Source organism: Lithobates pipiens, unplaced genomic scaffold (assembly GCF_037356315.1).
Source record: "Lithobates pipiens isolate NorthernLeopardFrog02 unplaced genomic scaffold, aLitPip1_a1.2 Scaffold_23, whole genome shotgun sequence".
Taxonomy (NCBI): domain Eukaryota; kingdom Metazoa; phylum Chordata; class Amphibia; order Anura; family Ranidae; genus Lithobates; species Lithobates pipiens.
The window spans coordinates 292,985,908-293,008,387 of record NW_027507785.1 but is presented as its reverse complement, the minus strand read 5'-3'; the positions used below and the strand labels follow the sequence as shown (position 1 = coordinate 293,008,387).

Genomic DNA, 22,480 nt, shown 5'->3' with positions numbered 1-22,480 from the left:
GCTGTAGCCCGGTCTTCTGTCGCCTTCTTCTCTTCTTCTGACTTCGGGGGCCTTGTCCCCCTCTTCGGTTCTTCTCGCCGGGCCTCCGCTTTCTTCTTCCAGCTCTTTTACTAGCCCGGTCTTCTGACGCCACCGCTGCTTTCTCTTCTTCTTCCTTGAGATGTTGACTCAACGCTCTCTCTGGCCGCAATGACAGGGACGCGTTGTGCGGCAACTTATATAGGTACAAGGGGTGGGGTCACGTAGGGCTTCCCCTTTAAGTCCATACCAGGTGATGGGGCCAGCGAGGTGTCAATCTCGCTGATGGAGGCGACTACATTGACCTCCTTTGCTAGTCCCGGAGCCGCATTCAAAATTAACGGACTTTTCTCCGTTTGTGGGCAAGTCCGTTCATTTCAAAAGTCCAGCGGACCTCCGCTGCAAAGTCCGGCAGTTAAAGTCGCCGTCTTTATTCGTCTAGTTTGTGGGCATGCAGCGGGGGAGCCAGTCAGCGGGTGGGGCAGACTCTATGCCAGATGGCCACCCACGATCATTTCCCCACAGAGATAGAATGGGGATCTGCCTGTGTAAACAAGGAAAATCTCCATTCTATAAGGGGAGATCACACAGATCTTGTCTTTCTGCTATGCAGGAAGACAGGTCTGTGTGTTTCCACAGGCAGCCCCCACCCCCCATACAGTTAGAACACACCTGCAGGGAACACCTTTAACCCCTTGATCGCCCCTGATGTTAACCCCATCCCTACCAGTGTCATTAGTACAATAACAGTGCATATTTTTAGCACTGATTACTGTAATGATGTCACTGGTTCCCAAAAAAGTTAGATGTTTGATCTGTCCCGCTAAAAATCGCAGATCACTGCCATTACTAGTAAAAAAAAAAAAAAAAAAAAAAAAAAAATATATATATATATATATGTATATATATAGACAGACACACACACACAAAAAAATCTATTCCCTATTTTGTAGATGCTATAACTTTTGTGCAAACCAATCAATATACACTTATTGCAATTTTCTTTCCCCAAAATATGTAGAAGAAGAATATAGATCGGTCCAAACTGAGGAAGAAATGTTTTTTTTATATTTTTTGGGGATAATTATAGAAAAAAAAATATTGCTTTTTTTCTTCGAAATTGTCATTTTTTTGTTAATAGCACAAAATATAAAAACCGCAGGAGGTAATCAAAAGCACCAGAAGAAAGCTATTTATGGGGGGGGGGGGGGGGGAACATGTCAATTTTGTTTGGGAACAAAGTCGCATTTGTAATTGTCAGCTAAAGCGATGCAGTGCCATATCGCAAAAAGGGCCCCAGTCATTAAGGGAGTAAAATCTTCCGGTCCTTAAGTGGTTAAACACGCCACTTTGTTTTAAAGGGGTTGTAAACCCTTGTGTTTTTTCACCTATGCATTAACGTTGTATGTCGGCAGAATGGCACGGGCAGGCAAATTAGCGTACAGGTACGTCCATTTGAAACTGCCGGCCTGCCATTGCATGTGTGCCACCGGCAGTGCACGCGTGTGTCGGTCAGGACCCCCGTGAGTCCAGTCGCAGGTCCTGTGCACTCGATCGCCGCGGGGATACCCGCGATCGTCTCACGGGGAGGCTGAACGGGGAGATGCCAATGTAAACAGCATCTCCCTGTTCTGCCTAGCAACAAGTGACACTGATCTCTGCTCCCTGTGATTGGAGCAGAGATCAGTGTTCACTAACACACAGCCCAACCCCCCACAGTTAGTAATACGCCCCTAGGACACACTTAACCCCTATACTGTCACCCCCGGTTAACCCCTTCACTGCCAGTGTCATTTACACAGGAATCTTGTTGTATAAATGACAATGGTCCCAAAAATGTGTCAAAAGTGTCCAATGTGTCCGCCATAATGTCGCAGTCACAATAAAAATCGATGATCGCCACCATTACTAGTAAAAAAAAATATTATTAATAAAAATGTCATAAAACTATCCCCTATTTTGTAAACGCTATAAATTTTGCGCAAATGTATCAATAATCGCTTATTGCGATTTTTTTTACCAAAAATATGTAGAAGAATACGCATCGGCCTAAACTGAGGAAAAATATGTTTTTTTTATATATATTTTTGGGGGATAGTTATTATAGCAAAAAGTAAAAAATAATGCATTTTTTAAAATTGTCGCTCTTTTTTTGTTTATAGCGCAAAAAATTAAAAACGCAGGGGTGATCAAATACCACCAAAAGAAAGCATGACCGCACAATTGTCAGTTAAAGCGACGCAGTGCCGAATCGCAAAAAGTGGTCTGGTCTTAAGCCAGCAAAATGGTCCGGTCTGAAAGTGGTTAAACTGCATTGTGGCAATGCATTTTTAACCACACCATGTTGTAATACCCCACCCTCACCACCATGAGCAGATGGAGTTTCATTCCAGACATCAAGCTTTGCATTATGACCCATGTCATTTTTGATTTTAACACTTGCCTCCCCACTGCAGTAAGGCAAGTCCTTTTTAGCACAAACACGAGATCTCCCATTTGGGGTCACTTCTACTCCCGTGTGCACAGTCTCATAGTCAGTCTTTCGCACCCAGTCTGCAGACTTGAAATCACAGCCGTTGGTACGGGCAACCGCTCTCCTCTTGAACTTCAGGTCGTCCTGTTGCTCTCCCCTGCTGTATTTCCCCATGAAGTCACAGGGTGAAATGAAAGACGTTCGGGCCTCCAAGCCAGCTTTGTGGGAATAGTGGCTGAACTATGGCTGAATTTTCTCTTGTGCAAGCTGCAGTGGGGTCTAAGATGTTCCCTGTCAGCTCCGCTACAAGTGCTATGCTGTCCTGAACCCGGCTGCCCGGAACCCTGCTAACCGAAACCGGCATCCGCCTGAAGCCACATGGTTGGTTTGTGCTGGATACCATCGGGGACCATGAAGTGCTGGGTATGTTATGCCACAAATGTGAAGAACTGTCCATAGACTTTAGCCTTTCACCCCTTTGTTTGTTGCTTAACCTGCGGGGTGTACCCGTTTGCTGTGGAGCACACTACCATGCCGCCCCGGGCCTACAGAGTTTATTGGGCCATAGGTGTTGCTATAGTGGAGGCTGCTGCCTTTGCTCCCGCAGTAAAATCTGCATTCACCATGCTTGCTACTGTGAGTGTTCCATTTGATGATGTCGCTGCTACTGTTTCTAAAGTGCCATCAGCAGACATCGCTATTGCTACTGTGCCCGCTGCACCTGTCCAGAAGAAGGTGGGCTATGTAAAGGGATCCCGCGGCCACGGTCGAGGCCTACCCCAGAGACCATCAGGACTGGAATCCAAGGAAGGCATCATTCCTGGAAAATCCACGTCGGGAACTGGTGAGAAATCTGAGACAAACATTTCAGTGGGGTCAAAGTGTAAATATATGCTTGCTGAAGAATTAAGGGATTCTGAGCTGGATTCCTTGTCTGATTTATCTGGTGATGATGAACTGTTTGAATCTATGTCACAAGAACTGTTGACCAGGAGAGAACCTCAGCACGGAGCCAAACAAAAGAAGTGCCTCTGTAACGAAAGATAACCAATAACCAGTAGAAATGTAGGTGAGGAAATAACTTGGAATTGGATTATCTCATGGTGAAGAGCCCCTACGGCCATGGACAACAGAACCATCTCATGAGTCACATGGGTATGCTGTAGAGTTCTCCCGTCAAGAGCCTCAATGGCAAGTGGAGTGTCACACAGCTGCAGCGGAATTGAGTGCTTCGATACAAAGGCAGCATCAATGAACAAGCCTGCAGCCCCAGAGTCTATTAGAGCCTGTACCTCGATGGACGACTCAGCCCAAGAAAGGGTGACCAAAACCAGGGGCTTATCCTTCTGTATAACTGGGGACGAAATAATGCCACCTAAGGTCTGTCCGTGACAGGACCTCAAGGTTTGGGTATTTCCTGGACGGGTAGGACAAGACTTCAAAAAGTGGCCTGCCTGGCCACAATAAAGGCTCAATCTCTCCCTCCTCCTAAAGGTTCTCTCATCTGAAGAGAGATGCGTGAAGCCCAAGTGCATGGGTTCATCTTCACTGACCGACTTGGTACCAGGAGGCATGGGAGGTGAGGGAGGCATAGGTGGGACTGCAAAGCTTGGAGGCAAACGTACAGTAGGCTTGTGCAAGCGTTCCTTAAAAGAGAGTCTTTCTCTAAGTCTGGAGTCAATGAGGATGGCAAACGTGATCAACTTCTCCAGCTCAGTGGATATATCTTGGGCTGCTATCTCATCCTTGATGGAATCTGAGAGAGCATGAGAAAAAGCAGCCACGAGGGCCTCATTGTTCCAAGCGACCTCTGTTGCCAGAGTACGGAATTCAATGGCGTAGTCGGCAACAGTTCTTGTACTCTGATGGACATCAGGCACTTGGCAGCAAATACCCTTTTAAAGGAGGCCACAAACTCAGGGTAACTCAAGACAAAAGGTTTTTGCGTCTCCCATAGAGGGTTTGCCCAGGCCAAGGCTCTCTCAGAAAGCAAAGATATCACAAAACCTACTTTGCTTCTATCCGTGGGAAATGCCTGGGGCAGCATCTCAAAGTATATCTCAACCTGGTTGAAAAACCATCTGCATTGAACTGGATCACCCCCAAATCACTGGGGAAGCGGAGCGGAACCAGACATACCTCTTATAGAGGCAATACTCGAGGTAGGTGCCTGCACAGAGACTGGTGCAGCAGCAGGGATAGCCTGCAACTCAGGTTTTCCAGGAGCAGCCACAGTGGGAGATTCCAGGTGAGCCGTGTGACTCAGGAGCATTTGTAACACTATGGCAAACTGATCCATGCAGTGATCTTGCTCATCCAATCTGTAAAAGATATTACCAACAAGTGGATTGACTGCATCTTATGAATTTGTGGCCTTTGCCTACTGTCAGAAACCATTAAATCAGAACGAGACAGAAGTACAGTTAAATCACACTTGTTTAATAATAAAAGTAAAAAGAACAAACGTAGTCAAAACGTAGCCAAAGTTTAGTAACCGGAACGGATAGTCAGCCAAGCAGAAGTCAGGGATCAAAGTAGTGGAACAGCAAGCAGGATCTGGAACCAGAAGGGATGTCAGCAAAGTCTTTAAACAAGAATGCAGGTGATAGTTTCTTGTGATGTGGCCAAGGTGAAGGCAGAGCTCCTCTGGACTGGACAGCTTAAGTAGGCAGGACTGACAAGCAGGATCATCAATAGCTGGGTAACTGTGGAGAGAGATGGGAGCTGGCAATTAGCCGACATCTGAGTGGCCAGCTCAGAGTAGGAAGGGCTAAGCCCAGCCCTGACAAGCGCCAACTCAGCAAAAGAATTCCCCCAAAAGACACAAGACAATATTTTAGCAACGACAATACTATATCGAGGTATGTACACTTCCTTTAGATATAATGTTATGCCCCAGACCAGGGGTATCAAACTCAATTTCATCGATAAATGCATCAGCAGTGTGGTTGCCCTTAAAGGGCTAGTTGTATCTGGGTTGCGGTGCGTGCAGAGTCCAGGATTACGTCAGAATTATGCTACGTATAGAGAGCAAGGTTCAGGAGTTTGCTATGTACGGAGTGCAGGGATTGAGGGGTGCGTTACGTACAGAGTGCAGGGAGTGAAGGGTGCGCTTTGAACAGAGTGCAGGGAGTGAAGGGTGCGCTTTGAAAAGAGTGCAGGGAGTGAGGGGTGCGCTACGTACAGAGGGCAGGGATTCAGAGGTGCGCTAGGTACAGAGGGCAGGGATTCAGGGGTGCGCTACATACAGAGGGCAGGGATTCAGAGATGTGCTACGTACAGAGGACAGGGATTAAGGGGTGTGCTATGTACAGAGGACAGGGATTCAGGGGTGCGCTACGTACAGAGGGCAGAGTTCAGGGGTGCGCTGTGCCCAATGTGCAACATCTCCCTTGCACCCCCCCTCCTCCTGGGTTCTGACCCCTGCACCCAGCACTCTGCCCCCATCCACCCACCTCTAAACCCATCTTCCTACACACCTCCACAGTCCCCCCCCCCCCACCTTCCAAAGCAAACCTCACATCTGTAATTTCTCCTATCTGGTGTAAGATGGCATTTACAAGAATGCTTTCATGGCCAGTACTGCTACAAGTCCTCAAAACCCCTCCATCAAGATGCAGCCAATGGATTTAGATTGGAACACACAGCTGTCAGAGCCGTCAGGTACCTCTGCCAATGACAGCGCATGTGTCAGCTACACACACAGCCAGCGCCGCTGGGGAGACTGAGGAGGAGAGCGGAGGAAGTGTTTACGCCGGTTGCCAAGAAAAACTGTTCATGACAGCGCAAAGGGGTTGGTGAGAAAAGGAGGTGGATTCTGGCACCCGCTGCATGGGCCACATGACAGGGCCTGGTGGGCTGAATTCGGCCTGTGGGCCTTGTGTTTACCACCTGTGCCCTAGATGGATGTTTCAGCTAACTGCTTATACTGCCACACTATAAAAGATTAAACCTGGCTAGCCTACACGCTATCCTGGGAAGGGAGAGTGGGTCTAGATGGCAATCAAGTCCACATTGCAGATCTGATGTTCTTCACCGGCTAGTCGGAGCTCGTTAACTGTAATCCGTTTGGGCATAGTGGGAACAGTATATTCCTGGTAGTGAAGAAAGATCAAAGTGTCTCAGCACAGTGTTCAAATAATGCAGTAAAGTGTTGTTGGAGTAAAGATGTCTGTGCAAAGTGTCTCAATGTAACGGTGGCAAAGAATGGATAAAGGTTGAGCAACTTGCTCTCTCACCAGCGACCAGACTGCTTCGATGTCTTTTGAACAGGAATTTGTGTAGCGAACCTCTTGCAGCAAATCTGCTGTCTCGATCTCTCGACATGAAGCTTGCCACACACACTGACAGGCAGGTGACCAGAGTGGTGCTGGAAAGGATGTCTGACAGCGAACAACAGAGCTAGGACCCTCAGGCCATGTGTTGGAAGTAAGACTCCGTGTGGTAGGCCGTGACCTCTCTCTCTGTTGCACAGAGAGGTCTGTCTTGCGTCAGGCCCAGAAGGAAGAGAGACACTGTGTGGGCTTCTGCTTCTGCTGCTTTTATAGCTACTCCCAGCAATCTTCAGATGGCAGCAAGGATCCCTGGGATATGTAGTCCTGGCACACAATCGTGCAAAGCAATTATCTGATGGGGGAACTATTTGTCCCACAATCCTTTTTTTGGCACCCAGATATGTCACTGGATACATTGATCACTAAAGGCGCAGGCGATACTTTGAAATGCTAGAAGATACGGTGCATTGTATGCTTGTAGTCCATATTGCTACACACATATTATGCAGCCTCCTGTCTCAGCTCAGCATTCCACACCTAGATCTTACACCCTTTCCATCCCAGTTTGCTTTTAGCTCTCATAACTGTCCTGTCCCCACCATGAAGCCTAGCACATTATCTGCACTCTGTCACTTTGCTCTTCATTAGCACATACTTTTACCACCCCAACCTCCTCCGGTCAGGAAAGGGGGTGGGGAAGAGCGAGCACCCCCCCTCCTGAGGCGTACCAGGCCGCGTGCCCTCAACATGTGGGGGGGCTTTGGGGAAGGGGGGGCCCTGCGGCCCCCCCACCCCAAAGCACCTTGTCCCCATGTTGATGAGGACAAGGGCCTCTTCCCGACAACCCTGGCCGTTGGTTGTCGGGGTCTGCGGGCGGGGGGCTTATCGGAATCCGGGAGCCCCCTTTAATAAGGGGGCCCCCAGATCCTGGCCCCCCACCCTATGTGAATGAGTATGGAGTACATCATACCCCTACCCATTCACCTGGAGGGAAAAAGTGTCAATAAAAAAACACACAACAAGGTTTTTAAACTTGTTTATTAGGCAGCTCTGAGGGTCTTCTTTCAACTTTGATGGTCTTCTCGCCGGGCTCTTCCGGTATCTTCTGCTCTTTTGCCACTCTTTTGCTAGCGGAGGAGCCCGGCTTTCTCGTTCGTTGTCGTCGCCGACCGGGGGTCTTCTTCTGACTTCTCCGCGCTTTGCGGCCTCTTCTCCCGATTTTTGGTTCCTACTGGGCTCCTCCGCTATCTTAGTAGCAATCCGGTCCAGTCAACCTAATGACACCCAAAAAGGTAGGCACCTCATCCCCTAAAGGTTACAATTTACAAAAAAGGAAGGAAGAGGGGGATTTTTTTGCGGTGCTAGTTGTACCAGAAAAATGACAAAATATAATTAAAAATTTATAGAAATTTATTGGTATGAGTTAAAACAGCATAAATGATGTACAATACTACAGAGAACTCTATACAAGCAGTTCCTCAACAAGAGGAATCCCAGAGGTGAGAATTGAAAGGCAGACGGCACTTAATCCCAACATGTTTCGCAATTAGCTTCATCAGGGGAAGTGCAAAACTGGCAATAAATTGATAATAATTAGTATACAAAAAGCACAAAGAATTAATTACAAAAACCATTAAAATACTAGTATCAATAATTCACAATGGCTAATTCATATTAAAATGAAAGCCAATAGTAAATGTGGACCCATGTGTGTGAAATCTAACATAATGGCGTTTACCGTCTATTGCCTGAACACCCACTTATCGGAAATCGAACCCAAGTTGTAAAAAGGGGGCATCACCCTGGTCTCATCAAAGGCTGCCCAGCAACATGGAGGACATAGATGGAGGTAAATCAAGGCTACAGAGATGGATAAATACTACGTATAAGAGCAGGAAATCTAGCGCATATAGAAGAGCGTACATAATTAAGAACTACTAAACACATCATAAACTTATATGATTAAATGACAAAATGTATTAATACGACAACCTCATACAATGAGGAAAAGGGGGCAGTGGCCTCATTCAATATAAAACTTTACTATGAAATACAAGTGAAATTTAGAAGATATGAATAATTTAAATGATAATAAGGATTATACCTTAAACAATACTGGGGAATAAAGAGAAACCAGAGAAACAAGAAAACGAAATGAGAATGAAGCTGTACTTACTAACGTGAGAATAATCTATAGCCAGCAAGAATCAATGTATCCACTTCTTGACTACTGATTGCAAGATTGTAACAGACCAGCTAGATTACTATTTGGCTGATCAAATAGGTTGGCAACAGGCTCTGCTGGCTGCCGATCCGTTAATTCCCTAGGAACAACCAAAATGAAAAAGAGTAAATCAAATTAAGCACTAGGAAAGCTCGGTGCCCATAGTTAACAGATTCAATACTAACTGACTGAATTGGACACGCGTCCGTTCGGGTGTTCTCCAAGCACACACTAAATCCTCCGCTATCTTCTTCCAGCTCTTTTACTAGCGTTGGCCCGGTCTTCTCGTTCGTCGCCGCCGCCGTCTTCTTCTTCCTCTTCCTTCTTCTCTTCTTCCGATGTTGACACAACGCTCTCTCCGGCTGTAATGCCTGGGACGCGCTGCGCGGAGACTTATATAGGCATATGGGGCGGGGTCACTGGGTGATGTCACATGGTGAACCCGCCCCTTATGGTGTCACAGTCCCCAGGGATGCTGGGCCATACCAGACGACGGGGCTAAGGTGTCAATCAATCTCGCCGATGGAAGCAACGACATTGACTTCCTTCGCTAGTCCCGTCGTACCTGAAGTCACGTTCAAAATGTCTTCAAAAGAGTTTTTAAAAGGACTTTAGTCTGTGTGTGGGCAAGTCCGTTCATTTGGAAAGTCCGGCGGATAGTCCGCTGGAAAAGTCCGTTCGTGTGTGGTCAAGTCCGCTCGTTCGGAAAGTCCGGCGGACCTCCGCTGGAAAGTCCGGCAGATTGTCCGTCGACTAAGTCCTCCGGATAGTCTGATCATGTGTAAGCGGCATTAGGTGACAGCTTCACCCCTACCTCTGACCACGACAGGTTCCCTGGCCAGCAGAACCGTCACTTTTGGTTGGACTGCAAGCCACAGTCCCAGCCCTGCGCTGTTCTCCCACTTCTGGATAGGCCCTCAGACAGCCTAGCAGCCAGATGTGCCCAATCTCTGGCTGCCTGGGCACATGACACACATCCACTCAGACAGCCATCCAGGTGGCACAGAACATAGATCACCTCTCTCCACCCGAATATATGGCTCTATCAGCAAGCCAAAGGATCCAAGAAAACCCTTGCCCATTGGCTGAGACACCCCATACACCCATAACCCATATATTCTTATCATTTTTTTCTTATATAATAGCAGCTATAGTGCATAAATGTCTCTATCTTTTTGAGCGCTGGGATCAGTAACATTTAGTGTGACTGATATTTTTTTGAAAACCCCAATTTTGTGCATGATCCTGACATGCAAGCGTGTGAACCTAGCCTTATAGCGGTTTCACACTGGTGTGCTGTGGTTTGGCCACTTGGCGATTGTATGTGTGTGTAGCACCCTGGAGTTTAGGCAGGGTTGCTCCTTACAAATTTACTTGCCAGGAATAATTATCCTGGTTGATTGTTAGAGATCTGTTGATTTCTCCCTAAGTTTGGCCTTGTTGCACTTCTCTCTTCTACCACTAGGTGGCCGGGAACTTAGTGGTACTAGATACGAGCACTGCCCTTCTCGTATCTAGTACCACTAAGTTCCCGGCCACCTAGTGGTAGAAGAGAGAAGTGCAACAAGGCCAAACTTAGGGAGAAATCAACAGATCTCTAACAATCAACCAGGATAATTATTCCTGGCAAGTAAATTTGTAAGGAGCAACCCTGCCTAAACTCCAGGGTGCTACACACACATACAATCGCCAAGTGGCCAAACCACAGCACACCAGTGTGAAACCGCTATAAGGCTAGGTTCACACGCTTGCATGTCAGGATCATGCACAAAATTGGGGTTTTCAAAAAAATATCAGTCACACTAAATGTTACTGATCCCAGCGCTCAAAAAGATAGAGACATTTATGCACTATAGCTGCTATTATATAAGAAAAAAATGATAAGAATATACAAAGATAAAAATAATCCCAGCATTAACAGCACTTCCAGAATATCCAAACGTATTCAGTGCAATTAATGACATTCAATGAACTATAAAATTAAACACACACATAGGTCCGTAAGTGAAAATAAAGTCCATAGAATAATCCTTTGATAGTGTGTAGTATTCTGTATCCCATCAAAACCATAGGAGGAATTGTTCAGTTCCTGAATACCATCACCAATACACCACGTGCACATAAAATCCCCTTTGGTAATGCACTCACCACAGATAAGAGTGAGTAAGCCTGATATCTCCACACAAAACTGGATAAACATCTGTCCTTGGATTGTAAAAGTCCCTCGTGGAATGGCTCAAAAGTGCATCATGCAAAACAAAGGAACCCTCTGCATAGCGTAATACTGTAACTTTATTTAAAAATATCCCTCACAAACATTATATGCTTACAGGATGAACTATAAAAACAGTGTGTAATTATTAGCCTGTATACCACAGCGTATGTCTTCTCACCGCTTCCTGGAATGGCTGACCATGATGAGGCCCGGGATGACACACACCGTGATTGACAAGAGAACGCGTTTCGTCATCACGTCTTCGTCGGAGGACATGATGACGAAAATCATTTTTATAGTTCATCCTGTAAGCATATATTGTTTGTGGGGGACATTTTTTAATAAAATGACAGTATTATGAAGGTGAGGTCTCTTAGAAGGGCAGAGGCACAGGATCTTTGGAACTGCCTGGTCTTCTCCAGAGCTCCTAAAGGTGGAGATGGGTTAAACTGCAGACCATTTTTTTAGGTTTGGTTCTCTGACTCACCGGAGAAGACAGTTACTGGGAACTAAGGACTGATAAACAGGTGAGAATCCCTTGCAGCACTGAGACACAGGGATCACAGGACAGTAGGGAGTACAGCCAAAGCTTGAGGGTGTGAATGGAAACACATACACTTGGAAAAGGTGAATGTAGACCCACAGGGCAACTGGGAGTGAGTAGCAATGCAAAGAGACAAACCGGAATCTCCAGGAGCAGGTAGAGGTGCACAAAAACACCAAGCAGGAAACAGAGAAGAAATATACTTAGAGACTCTGAAGCAAACTGCTGGGAGTAAGTAGAGGTGCATAGGGCCACGGAGCAGGAAAGAGACTAGAAATGAACTGGGACACACTAAAAGAGACTGCAGACACAGGTTTAGGCTAACAAATAGTAAAGACAGGAAGTGACAGGGAATCGGAGATGGCTGGAAGGCTGAAAGCTGCAAAGGAATGTAGCACCCAGACCCAACCAGGGGCTATTATCCTAATGCCCAGACTGATTATATAGTTTTTCTCTGGGCCTTTGCTTAAGCTCAGTGGGGTTGTGATTTCTCACTGCTGCCAGTAGATGTCACCTAGTTATGAGAGTCCGCTGGGAGTTCCGCCGTTTTTTTTTTTTTTTTTTAAAGCCAGCAGCTACAAATACTGCAGCTGCTGACTTTTAAAATAAAGACACTTACCCGCCCAGCGCGCCCGCGATGTCGGCACCCGAAGCCGATCTCTCACACGTCTCTGGGGTGCTGCCGCCGCCATCTTGGGTATGGGAATCAGGAAGTGGAGCCTTTCGGCTTAATTTCCCGGTTCCCTACTGCGCATGCGCGAGTCACGCTGCGCAATAAGGATGGTCCCGCTGTCTCTGGGATCCGTGTGTTTCCCAGCAGGCAGAGGGGATTTTCGGAAAGGGGCGTAGATTCTGCAGAATCTACGCCCCTTTCCGCAGATAGCTATGCCGGAAGTGGGTGCAGATACCTGTACTGTACAGGTACCTGCACCCCCCTCCCCCTGAAAGGTGCCAATTGTGGCGCCGGAGGGGGGGAGGATTCCAATGAGCGGAAGGTCCACTTTAGGGTGGACCTCCGCTTTAATAACAAGACTGAGAATATTTATATTTCCTTCAGCCAACCCAGCAGTAGGTTCAATCCACTGGTGTGTGCTGGGAAAGGATATCAATATTTGGGGCAGGCATTGTAATTACTGTCTTCCCCCAGGCTGAAACATGGCAAGGTGGTGCTGGTGTAAGTGCAGGCAGGCTGGGTTCTCCCCATACAGTACTGCTAGGTATCCTTCCTGCCCTAAACTCCTTGTCTACCCTTATTTATATTCCTGTGCATCTTCATTCTTTGAGACCCCGTGAACTTCCATGTATTTCATATACATATTGTTACCTCTTTGTTCCTGTAAAGTGTAGCACTTACCCCTGGGGGGCCGATGGAAATAGCCCAGGTCTCTCTTACCTTCCCAGAGGCTGCCAGCCCAGGTACCAGCTTCAGAGCACACCGCGGCTGCTACCAGGGGTTAAAAGTGCCCGCTAGCAGCCGAAAAACACAGCTAAAAAGGTGGTTAAGCGCCGCTTTACCACCAATGCCCCCTGTGTGAATTGGCTCTAAGGATTTTTCATTTGGTGCTCTTTTTGACCTATTACACTCAAATTGCTACAAACAATGGGCAGGTGTGTATCCTGAAATAAAAAAATGTAAAAAAGCCACAGCAAAGTAAAATAAAATATATTGTCCTGGCACCCCAACACCCCTCCCCCCCCCAAATAAACCCACCAAAATACAAAAAAAAAACAACCACCAAGAAAAGAAGACTGCTTATGGGGAGAGAAGGGGAACAGCTAGTAAGCTACAGTTGTTGATGACCTACCATGCCCCAGGCTTGGGCAAACTTCATGATTTATATGCTAGATCAGAATTGTGCTGCAAACCATCCGGGAGGAACCCTTGAAATAACTACCTGAGCCCAGGGAACACATGCTAATAGTTATTGGGCCGTCTTTAAGGCAGGGCAAAAGGGGCAGCTGCCCTGGGCCCTGTCATTGTTGTGGGGCCCAAAGCAGCTGCCTCATACTTGCCAACTATCACAGTTTACATTCCCTTGTCCCTTGAAGTTTTAGTCCTGTGTTGTCTCCCAATATCTCAGTGTGAAGTGCTGGTGCTAATGCTGCCCAGCTCTGCCCTATTGTTGTGTACAGGTGACTCACCTGCAGACCCTGTGTTTACATGTAAATAACCGGAATTCATATGTAAATAGCAGTAACATGCATATGTAAATAGCTGAGGCCAACGGCATTGATATGTAAATAAAGACAGCATTCATAGGTATATCATGCCCCCCTGCAGTGAGGAGATGATGTGCTGTAACCAATAGCATCCAGTAAGCAGTATTACTGTACAGTAATCTCTAGCAGCCAATCAACAAGCAGAAATCATGTGCTGTAACCTCTAGCAACAAATCAGTGAGCCTTAAGGAGTGCTGCAACCTCTAGCAACCAGTCAGTTAGCAGTAATGATATGCTGTAACCTCTGGCAACCAATCGCAATTGCTGCCTGATCTGATACACTAAACTGATATTAAGTATAGCTGCTATTTATTGTATGTCTCAGGGTGGAGAGTGAAATTGCATGGGGTGAGGGGGGCCCTAAGAAATGTTTTGCCCTGGGCCCAATCAATATTAAAGACAGCCCTGGTTATTATATCCACAGGTCACAGTATATTATTATAATGGTTACTGGGAGGAATGCTGCTTACATTTGTGGTCATTGGTAAGTATTACCCCTAGCAGATAGCTAAAAAGTTGCTCAAGGAACTCCTAGCCATTTCTGAAGGAACCCAAGGATTAAACAGAACACTGGGTCAGAAAGGCTGCTATAAGGAGAACTGGGACCTAGATTGCTGTCTGGCGGGTATTTCTGCATTACAAAATAAGCTTAACAGTATGACATAAAGCAATTAATATAACATGTAAGTATTTCAACTGTGTATTTTAGCTGCTTGCCTGGAGTTCAGCTTTAAACATGGGCACCGCACTGGTCACATGACTGCACTTCCTGTAGACTTGTTGTATTAAGAACTATGAAACTTCTCCTTTTTGATAGCTTCTGAATTCACAGTGGAGAGAACATGTCACAAGTGTATCTGATTTTACTGTTAAGCTGGTCTGCCTTCTGTCTTGTCACATGTGAGATCTCCTGCCGCGATGAAGCTGGGGAACCTGTTGACTGGTATGTATCACGTAGACGCAATGCTATCTTAAATAGGAGAAAGTGAAACGTAACCAACCACTGCAGGTAAGACGGAACATTTCAAAGAGACTTCCAGCTGTGTTGTTTTCAGATAATACAAAATGACAGGGCCCTGCAAATTTTATTTATTATCTCACAAAAGTGAGTACACCCCTCACATTTTTGTAAATATTTTATTATATCTTTTCATGTGACAACACTGAAGAAATGACACTTTGCTACAATGTAAAGTAGTGAGTGTGCAGCTTGTATAACAGTGTAAATTTGCTATCCCCTCAAAATAACTCAACACACAGCCATTAATGTCTAAACCGCTGGCAACAAAAAATAGTACACCCCTAAGTGTAAATGTCCAAATTGTGCCCAAAGTGTCAATATTTTGTGTGGCCACCATTATTTTCTAACATTGCCTTAACCCTTTTGGGCATGGAGTTCACCAGAGCTTCACAGGTTGCCACTGGAGTCCTCTTCCCCTCCTCCACAACGACATCACGGAGCTGGTGGATGTTAGAGACCTTGCACTCCTCCACCTTCCGTTTGAGGACGCCCCACAGATGTCCCTCAAAAAAACTCAACACACAGCCATTAATGTCTAAACTGCTGGCAACAAAAGTGAATACACCCCTAAGTGGAAAATTTCCAAATTGGGCCCAATTAGCCATTTTCCCTCCCAGTGTCATGTGACTCATTAGTGTTACAAGTTCTCAGGAGTAAATGGTTGTGTAAAATTTGGTGTTATCGCTCTCACTCTCACATACTGGTCACTGGAAGTTGAACATGGCACCTCATGGCAAAGAACTCTCTGATGATCTGAAAAAAAGAATTGTTGCTCTACATAAAGATGGTCTAGGGTATAAGAAGATTGCCAAGACCCTGAAACTGAGCTGCAGCACGGTGGCCAAGACCATACAGCAGTTTAACAGGACAGGTTCCACTCAGAACAGGCCTCGCCATGGTCGACCATATACAGAGGTTGTCTTTGGGAAATAGATGTATGAGTGCTGCCAGCAATGCTGCAGAGGGGGTGGGTGGATCAGCCTGTCAGTGCTCAGACCATACACCGCACACTGCATCAAATTGGTCTGCATGGCTGTCATCCCAGCAGGAAGCCTCTTCTAAAGATGATGCACAAGAAAGCCCGCAAACAGCTTGCTAAAGACAAGAAGACTAAGGACATGGATTACTGGAACCATGTCCTGTTGTCTGATGAGAACAAGATAAACTTATTTGGTTGAGATGGTGTCAAGAATGCATGGCAGCAACCAGGGGAGGAGTACAAGTGTGTCTTGCCTACAGTCAAGCATGGTGGTGGGAGTGTCAGGGTCTGGGGCTGCATGAGTGCTGCCAGCACTGGAGAGCTACAGTTCAATGAGGGAACCATGAATGCCAACATGTACTGTGACGTACTGAAGCAGAGCATGAGCCCCTCCCTGCAGAGACTGGGCCACATGCCAGTATTCCAACATGATAACGACCCCAAACACACCTCCAAGATGACCACTGCCTTGCAAAAGAAGCTGAGTGTAAAGGTAATGGACTGGCCAAGCATGTCTCCAGACCTAAACACTATTGATCATCTGTGGGGCATCCTCAAACGGAAGGTGGAGGAACGCAAGGTCTCTAACATCCACCAGCTCCGTGATGTCGTTGTGGAGGAGTGGAAGAGGACTCCAGTGGCAACCTGTGAAGCTCTGGTGAACTCCATGCCCAAGAAGGTTAAGGCAATATTAGAAAATAATGGTGGCCACACAAAATATTGACACTTTGGGCCCAATTTGGACATTTACACTTAGGGGTGTACTAATTTTTGTTGTCAGCGGTTTAGACATTATTGGCTGTGTGTTGAGTTATTTTGAGGGGGCAGCAAATTTACACTGTAATATACAAACCATACACTTACTACTTTATATTGTAGCAAAGTGTCATTTCTTCAGTGTTGTTACATGAAAAGATATAATAAAATATTTACAAAAATGTGAGGGGTGTACTCACTTTTGTGAGATACTGTATATATAGATATATATCTATATATATATATATCACTCTCCCCAACCTCCAGAGGCCTGGTGGGGACCCCCAGAGTCAGGGAGGGCTGACATTCCTCCTCAGGGTACAGGTTACTAGGCATGGTGGGTGGTAGTGCAAGATGGAAAGATGGGCCCCAGTCACTTTTATAAATGAACAAAGAGAGTTTTATTTCTCTTAACAGGAACAGGGGAAGAGAGGGGTGGGGCACAGGACACTCTTAGCCCTTGTACACACGGTCGGACATTCCGACCACAAAATCCGTGGGATTTTTTACGATGGATTTTGTCCAAAACTGGTGTTGCTTACACGCGATCGGACAGAGTTGTCGGAAAATCCAATTATTTGGAACGTGATGACGTTATTTCGTTACGACGGGACTACGTTTAGGCTAGTAGCCAATGGCTTTGGTCTCATAATTTGATCTGAGCATGCGTGGCACTTTGTCCGATCGGATCATGTTGTGGGAAAATGTTATATCCAGCTCTCAAACTTTGTTGGTCGGACATTCCGATGGAAAAAGTTCGATGAAGCCCACACACAGTTGGATTATCTGACAACAAGGTCCGATCGGACATTCTTCGTCGGAATGTCTGACCGTGTGTACAAGGGCTTTGGCAAATGCAATAGCAACTTAGCAGACTCCTTGGACAAAAATAGAACTAGGCAGACAGCAATACAGAAAAGGGCCTTTAAGCTGAATGCAGGAATCTGTATTTTGTAGCAACTGCTGTCTCCTATAGCAACATCTTTACTCACAGTATCCACTGTAGATCCTCAAGCTTAGGTCTTAGCTACCTGCTGGACTCTTCAAGCTTCACTCACAGCTACCCCCTGGGTTCCTTCGGACTCACAGCTACCCGCTGGATCCCTCAAGCTTTACTCACAGCTACCCGCTGTACTTCTCGGATGAGTTCTCTCCTGAAGCTTTCCCATTTACTTCACAGTCCCAGGCTGAAGAAGTGGCTGCACTGATACTACTCCAGAACTCCATCCCTTTACACTTGCCTCCGGCAACAAGAGTGGTTGACCCTCTGGAAACTTTCTCACCCTTGCCTCCTGGTAACAATCAGGCCCCCCTCAGGCTATGCACCTTTATAAGTGGTTAGGCCCCAGGCTTCAGGTCTACACCTCTGCTGCTGTTCCACACACCCACCCACCCTGGGTGGAAAGAACTCTGATCAACTGACTCTCTCCAAATAAATAGACTATCCCAGCCGCCTCAGTGGCCAAAGAAACCCCTGCTGATTGGGTGAGAAAAGCATATTAACCCATAACCTGAATTGACTGTAATCTATCATTCTAATGCCAAAGGTAACAGTGCCACCTATTGACAAAAGAGAGAAATCACAGTTAAATCCAAGATTAGGAGAAACCCATTTGACCAAAGACTACATATTAGCCAGGCTAGTTACCACCTAGCACAACTAAATGTACTAGCAGCACGGTTTAGGACAAGGTATATATACATACAGTTGTGCTCATAAGTTTGCATACCTTGGCAGAATTTATGATTTCTTGGCCATTTTTCAGAGAATATGAAAGATAACACAAAATCATTTTTCTTTCATGGGGTTAGTGTTTGGCTGAAGCCATTTATTAACAATCAACTGTGTTTACTCTTTTTAAATCATAATCCCAACAGAAACTACCCAAATGACCCTGATCAAATGTTTACATACCCTGGTGATTTTGGCCTGATAACATGCACACAAGATGACACAAAGGGGTTTGAATAGCTATTAAAAGGTAACCATCCTCCCCTGTGATCTGTTTCCTTGTAGTTTGTGTGTGTGTATAAAAAGTCAATGAGTTTCTGAAATCCTGACAGACCCTTGCATCTTCCATCCAGTGCTGCACTGACGTTTCTGTAATCTGAGTCATGGGGAAAGCAAAAGAATTGTCAAAGGATCTGCGGGAAAACATAGTTGAACTGTATAAAACAGGAAAGGGATATAAAAAGATATCCAAGGAATTGAGAATGCCAATCAGCAGTGTTCAAACTCTAATCAAGAAGCGGAAAATGAGGGGTTCTGTTGAAACCAAACCACGGTCAGGTAGACCAACTAAAATTTCAGCCACAGCTGCCAGGAAAATTGTTTGATATGAAAAACCCACAAATAACTTCAAGTGAAATACAGCACTCTCTGAAAACATGTGGTGTGGCTGTTTCAAGATGCACAATAAGGAGGCACTTGAAGAAAGATGGGCTGCATGATCGAGTCGCCAGAAGAAAGCCATTACTATGCAAATGTCACAAAGTATCTCACTTACGAATACACCAAACGGCACAGAAACAAGCCTCAAACTTTCTGGCACAAAGTCATTTGAAGTGATGAAACCAAAATTGAGCTTTTTGGCCACAGCCATAAACACTACATTTGCAGAGGAGTCAACAAGGTCTATGATGAAAGGTACAGAGGTGGATCACTGATGTTTTGGGGATGTGTGAGCTACAAAGGCACATTCAATTTGGTCAAAATTTATGGCAAGATGAATGCAGTATGTTATCAAAAAATACTGGAGAAACATTTGCATTCATCAGCCAGGAAGCTGCATATGGGATGTACCTGGACATTCCAACATGACAATCATCCAAAACACAAGGCCAAGTCATTGGCTACAGCAGAATAAAGTGAAGGTTCTGGAGTGGCCATCTCAGTCTCCTGACCTCAATATCATTGAGCAACTCTGGGGAGATCTCAAATGTGCAGTTCATGCAAGACAGCCCAAGAATTTACAGGAACTGGAGGCTTTTTGCCAAAAGGAATGGGCAGCTTTACCATCTGAGAAGATAAAGAGCCTCATCCACAAATACCACAAAAGACTTCAAGCTGTCATTGATGTTAAAGAGGGAAATACACGGTATTAAGAACTGGGGTATGTAAACTTTTGATCAGGGTCATTTGGGTAGTTTGTGTTGTGATTATAATTTAAAAAGAGTAAACACAGTTGATTGATAATAAATGGCTTCACCCAAACACTAACCATGATAGAAAGAAAAGTTTTTGTGTTATCATTCATATTCTCTGAAAAATGGCCAAGAAATCATAAATTCTTCCAGGCTATGTAGACTTATGAGCACAACTAATTATATATATATATATATATATATATATATATATATATATATATATATATATATATATATATAAACATACACATATATACTGTCAGGGGTCAAGTCCTGGGAAAAAAAGTGTGGGAACTCCCACCCAAGATCCATTCCCCCACCAAAAAAAAAAAAAAAAAAAAAGGTACGCTCATATGCATATATACTTCACAGAAAATACAGTACAACATTTATTGTAAAGTGCCAGTTTACAAAAACAAAATAACGTGTCAAACAAAACAATTAACACAATGGGTGATGATCTTTCCCTCGCAGGGAATTTCTACCACAAATACACCCTGTTCCAAATACTGTTACACAGCCCATTAGAAAATATCCCACAAACAGGAATAAGTATTGGCAGAGTATTGAAGAGTATTGGCAGGGTATTGCAGAGTATTGATAGGGTATTGCAGAGTATTGGCAGGGTATGTATTGAAGAGTATTGGCAGAGTATTGCAGAGCATCGGCAGGGTATGTATTGGCAGGGTATTGCAGAGTATTGATAGGGTATTGCAGAGTATTGGCAGGGTATTGCAGAGTATTGATAGGGTATGTATTGTAGAGTATTGATAGGGTATTGCAGAGTATTGGCAGGGTATTGCAGAGTATTGATAGGGTATGTATTGCAGAGTATTGGCAGGGTATTGCAGAGTATTGGCGGGGTATGTATTGCAGAGTATTGCAGAGTATTGGCAGGATATTGAAGAGTATTGGAAGAATATTGAAGAGTATTGATAGGGTATTGCAGGGTGTGTATTGGCAGAGTATTGGCAGGGTATTGCAGAGTATTGGCAGGATATTGAAGAGTATTGGCAGACTATTGAAGAGTATTGGCAGCGTATTGCAGAGTATTGGCAGGGTATGTATTGGCAGGGTATTGCAGAGTATTGGCAGGGTATTGCAGAGTATTGACAGAGTATTGCAGAGTATTGATAGGGTACTGCAGAGTATTGGCAGGGTATTGCAGAGTATTGGCGGGGTATTGCAGAGTATTGCAGAGTATTGGCGGGGTAGTGCAGAGTATTGATAGGGTAGTGCAGAGTATTGATAGGGTAGTGCAGAGTATTAATAGGGTAGTGCAGAGTATTAATAGGGTAGTGCAGAGTATTGATAGGGTATTGCAGAGTATTGGCAGGGTATTGCAGAGTATTGATACTGATAGGGTATTGCAGAGTATTGATGAGTATTGGCAGGGTATTGCAGAGTATTGATGAGTATTGGCAGGGTATTGCAGAGTATTGATGAGTATTGGCGGGGTATGTATTGCAGAGTATTGGCGGGGTATTGCAGAGTATTGATAGGGTAGTGCAGAGTATTGATAGGGTAGTGCAGAGTATTGATAGGGTATTGCAGAGTATTGGCAGGGTATTGCAGAGTATTGATACTGATAGGGTATTGCAGAGTATTGGCAGGGTATTGCAGAGTATTGATGAGTATTGGCAGGGTATTGCAGAGTATTGATGAGTATTGGCAGGGTATTGCAGAGTATGGATGAGTATTGGCAGGGTATTGCAGAGTATGGATGAGTATTGGCAATTTGGCAGGGTATTGCAGAATGCAACTTACTTACACACTAGTGACTGACCTCCTGGTATTTATTCTCTTCGCTTCTGTTCTGGGGGGAGAAGAAGTAAACTTGAAAAGTGCAGCGGCTGTGGCAACAGGAGGCACTGGGTAGAGGGGAGCGGGAGGACAGTCCGGCGCGCAGCGTGTGTCACACTGACTGACGGTCTCGCGCCAGTGCGTGCCCACGTGCACGGCCGAAGTCATGTGACCGGTTGCTAGATGCGGAGCGGCCCCTGCCTAGCAACCAGTCACTCGGCGGCTGAGGAGCGGCGCGGACTACGCACTGTATAGCCTCAGCCCGGCTCAGACAGCTAATGGGAACGGCGTTCCCGCTGTGGAAATAGTACGGGAACGCCGTTCCCATGCGTTCCCGCAGCACTCGAGCCCTGTATACTGTATATATATATATATATATATATATATACACTATTTGTTATTTGCTACTTTTCTAACGTTATGAAGTCACTCAGCAAGCCAATGAACCCAAGAAAATTAACAAAGAAAAGACACTACCCCATTAGATCTGCCCACCCACAACATGGAAATGAGACTTGGCCTCCTAATCTTTTCAACTTCAAGATGGTACTGAAAAAACCTACAGGTAAGAAACCTTTGCACAGCTCTTAGCACTCTTCAACATCAGGGTGTTACATACCTGGCAGGCCAGGCCAATTAGATGAGGATGGACTCTTTCTAGCCTAGGGCCCCTGATAATGTGCACAGGTAGAGCAAGGGTGGCACACGTGCCTTGCTGGTCTGCTGGTACAGGTGAATGGGAGCCACTGGCCAGGCCTCTGAGGTGTGGATGACAGGCAGGAGACCAGTCACTGGAGCAGCAGATC

The 22,480-nt window shown here is 45.5% G+C and overlaps 1 protein-coding gene across 2 annotated transcripts in view; it reads left to right on the top strand.

Annotated features, from left to right (window-relative positions):
- DNASE2B (deoxyribonuclease 2 beta) overlaps positions 1-22,480 on the top strand; it is a 59,049-nt gene that overhangs the window by 5,323 nt on the left and 31,246 nt on the right. Inside the window, exon 1 of one of the 2 annotated variants that reach the window (XM_077450349.1) lies at positions 14,766-14,911. The exons of the other annotated variant lie outside the window; for it this stretch is intronic. Coding sequence (XP_077306475.1) covers positions 14,811-14,911 — 101 coding nt within the window. The 5' untranslated portion in view covers positions 14,766-14,810. Of the gene's footprint in view, positions 1-14,765; positions 14,912-22,480 lie in introns of those variants that run through there. 2 annotated transcript variants of the gene reach the window in all.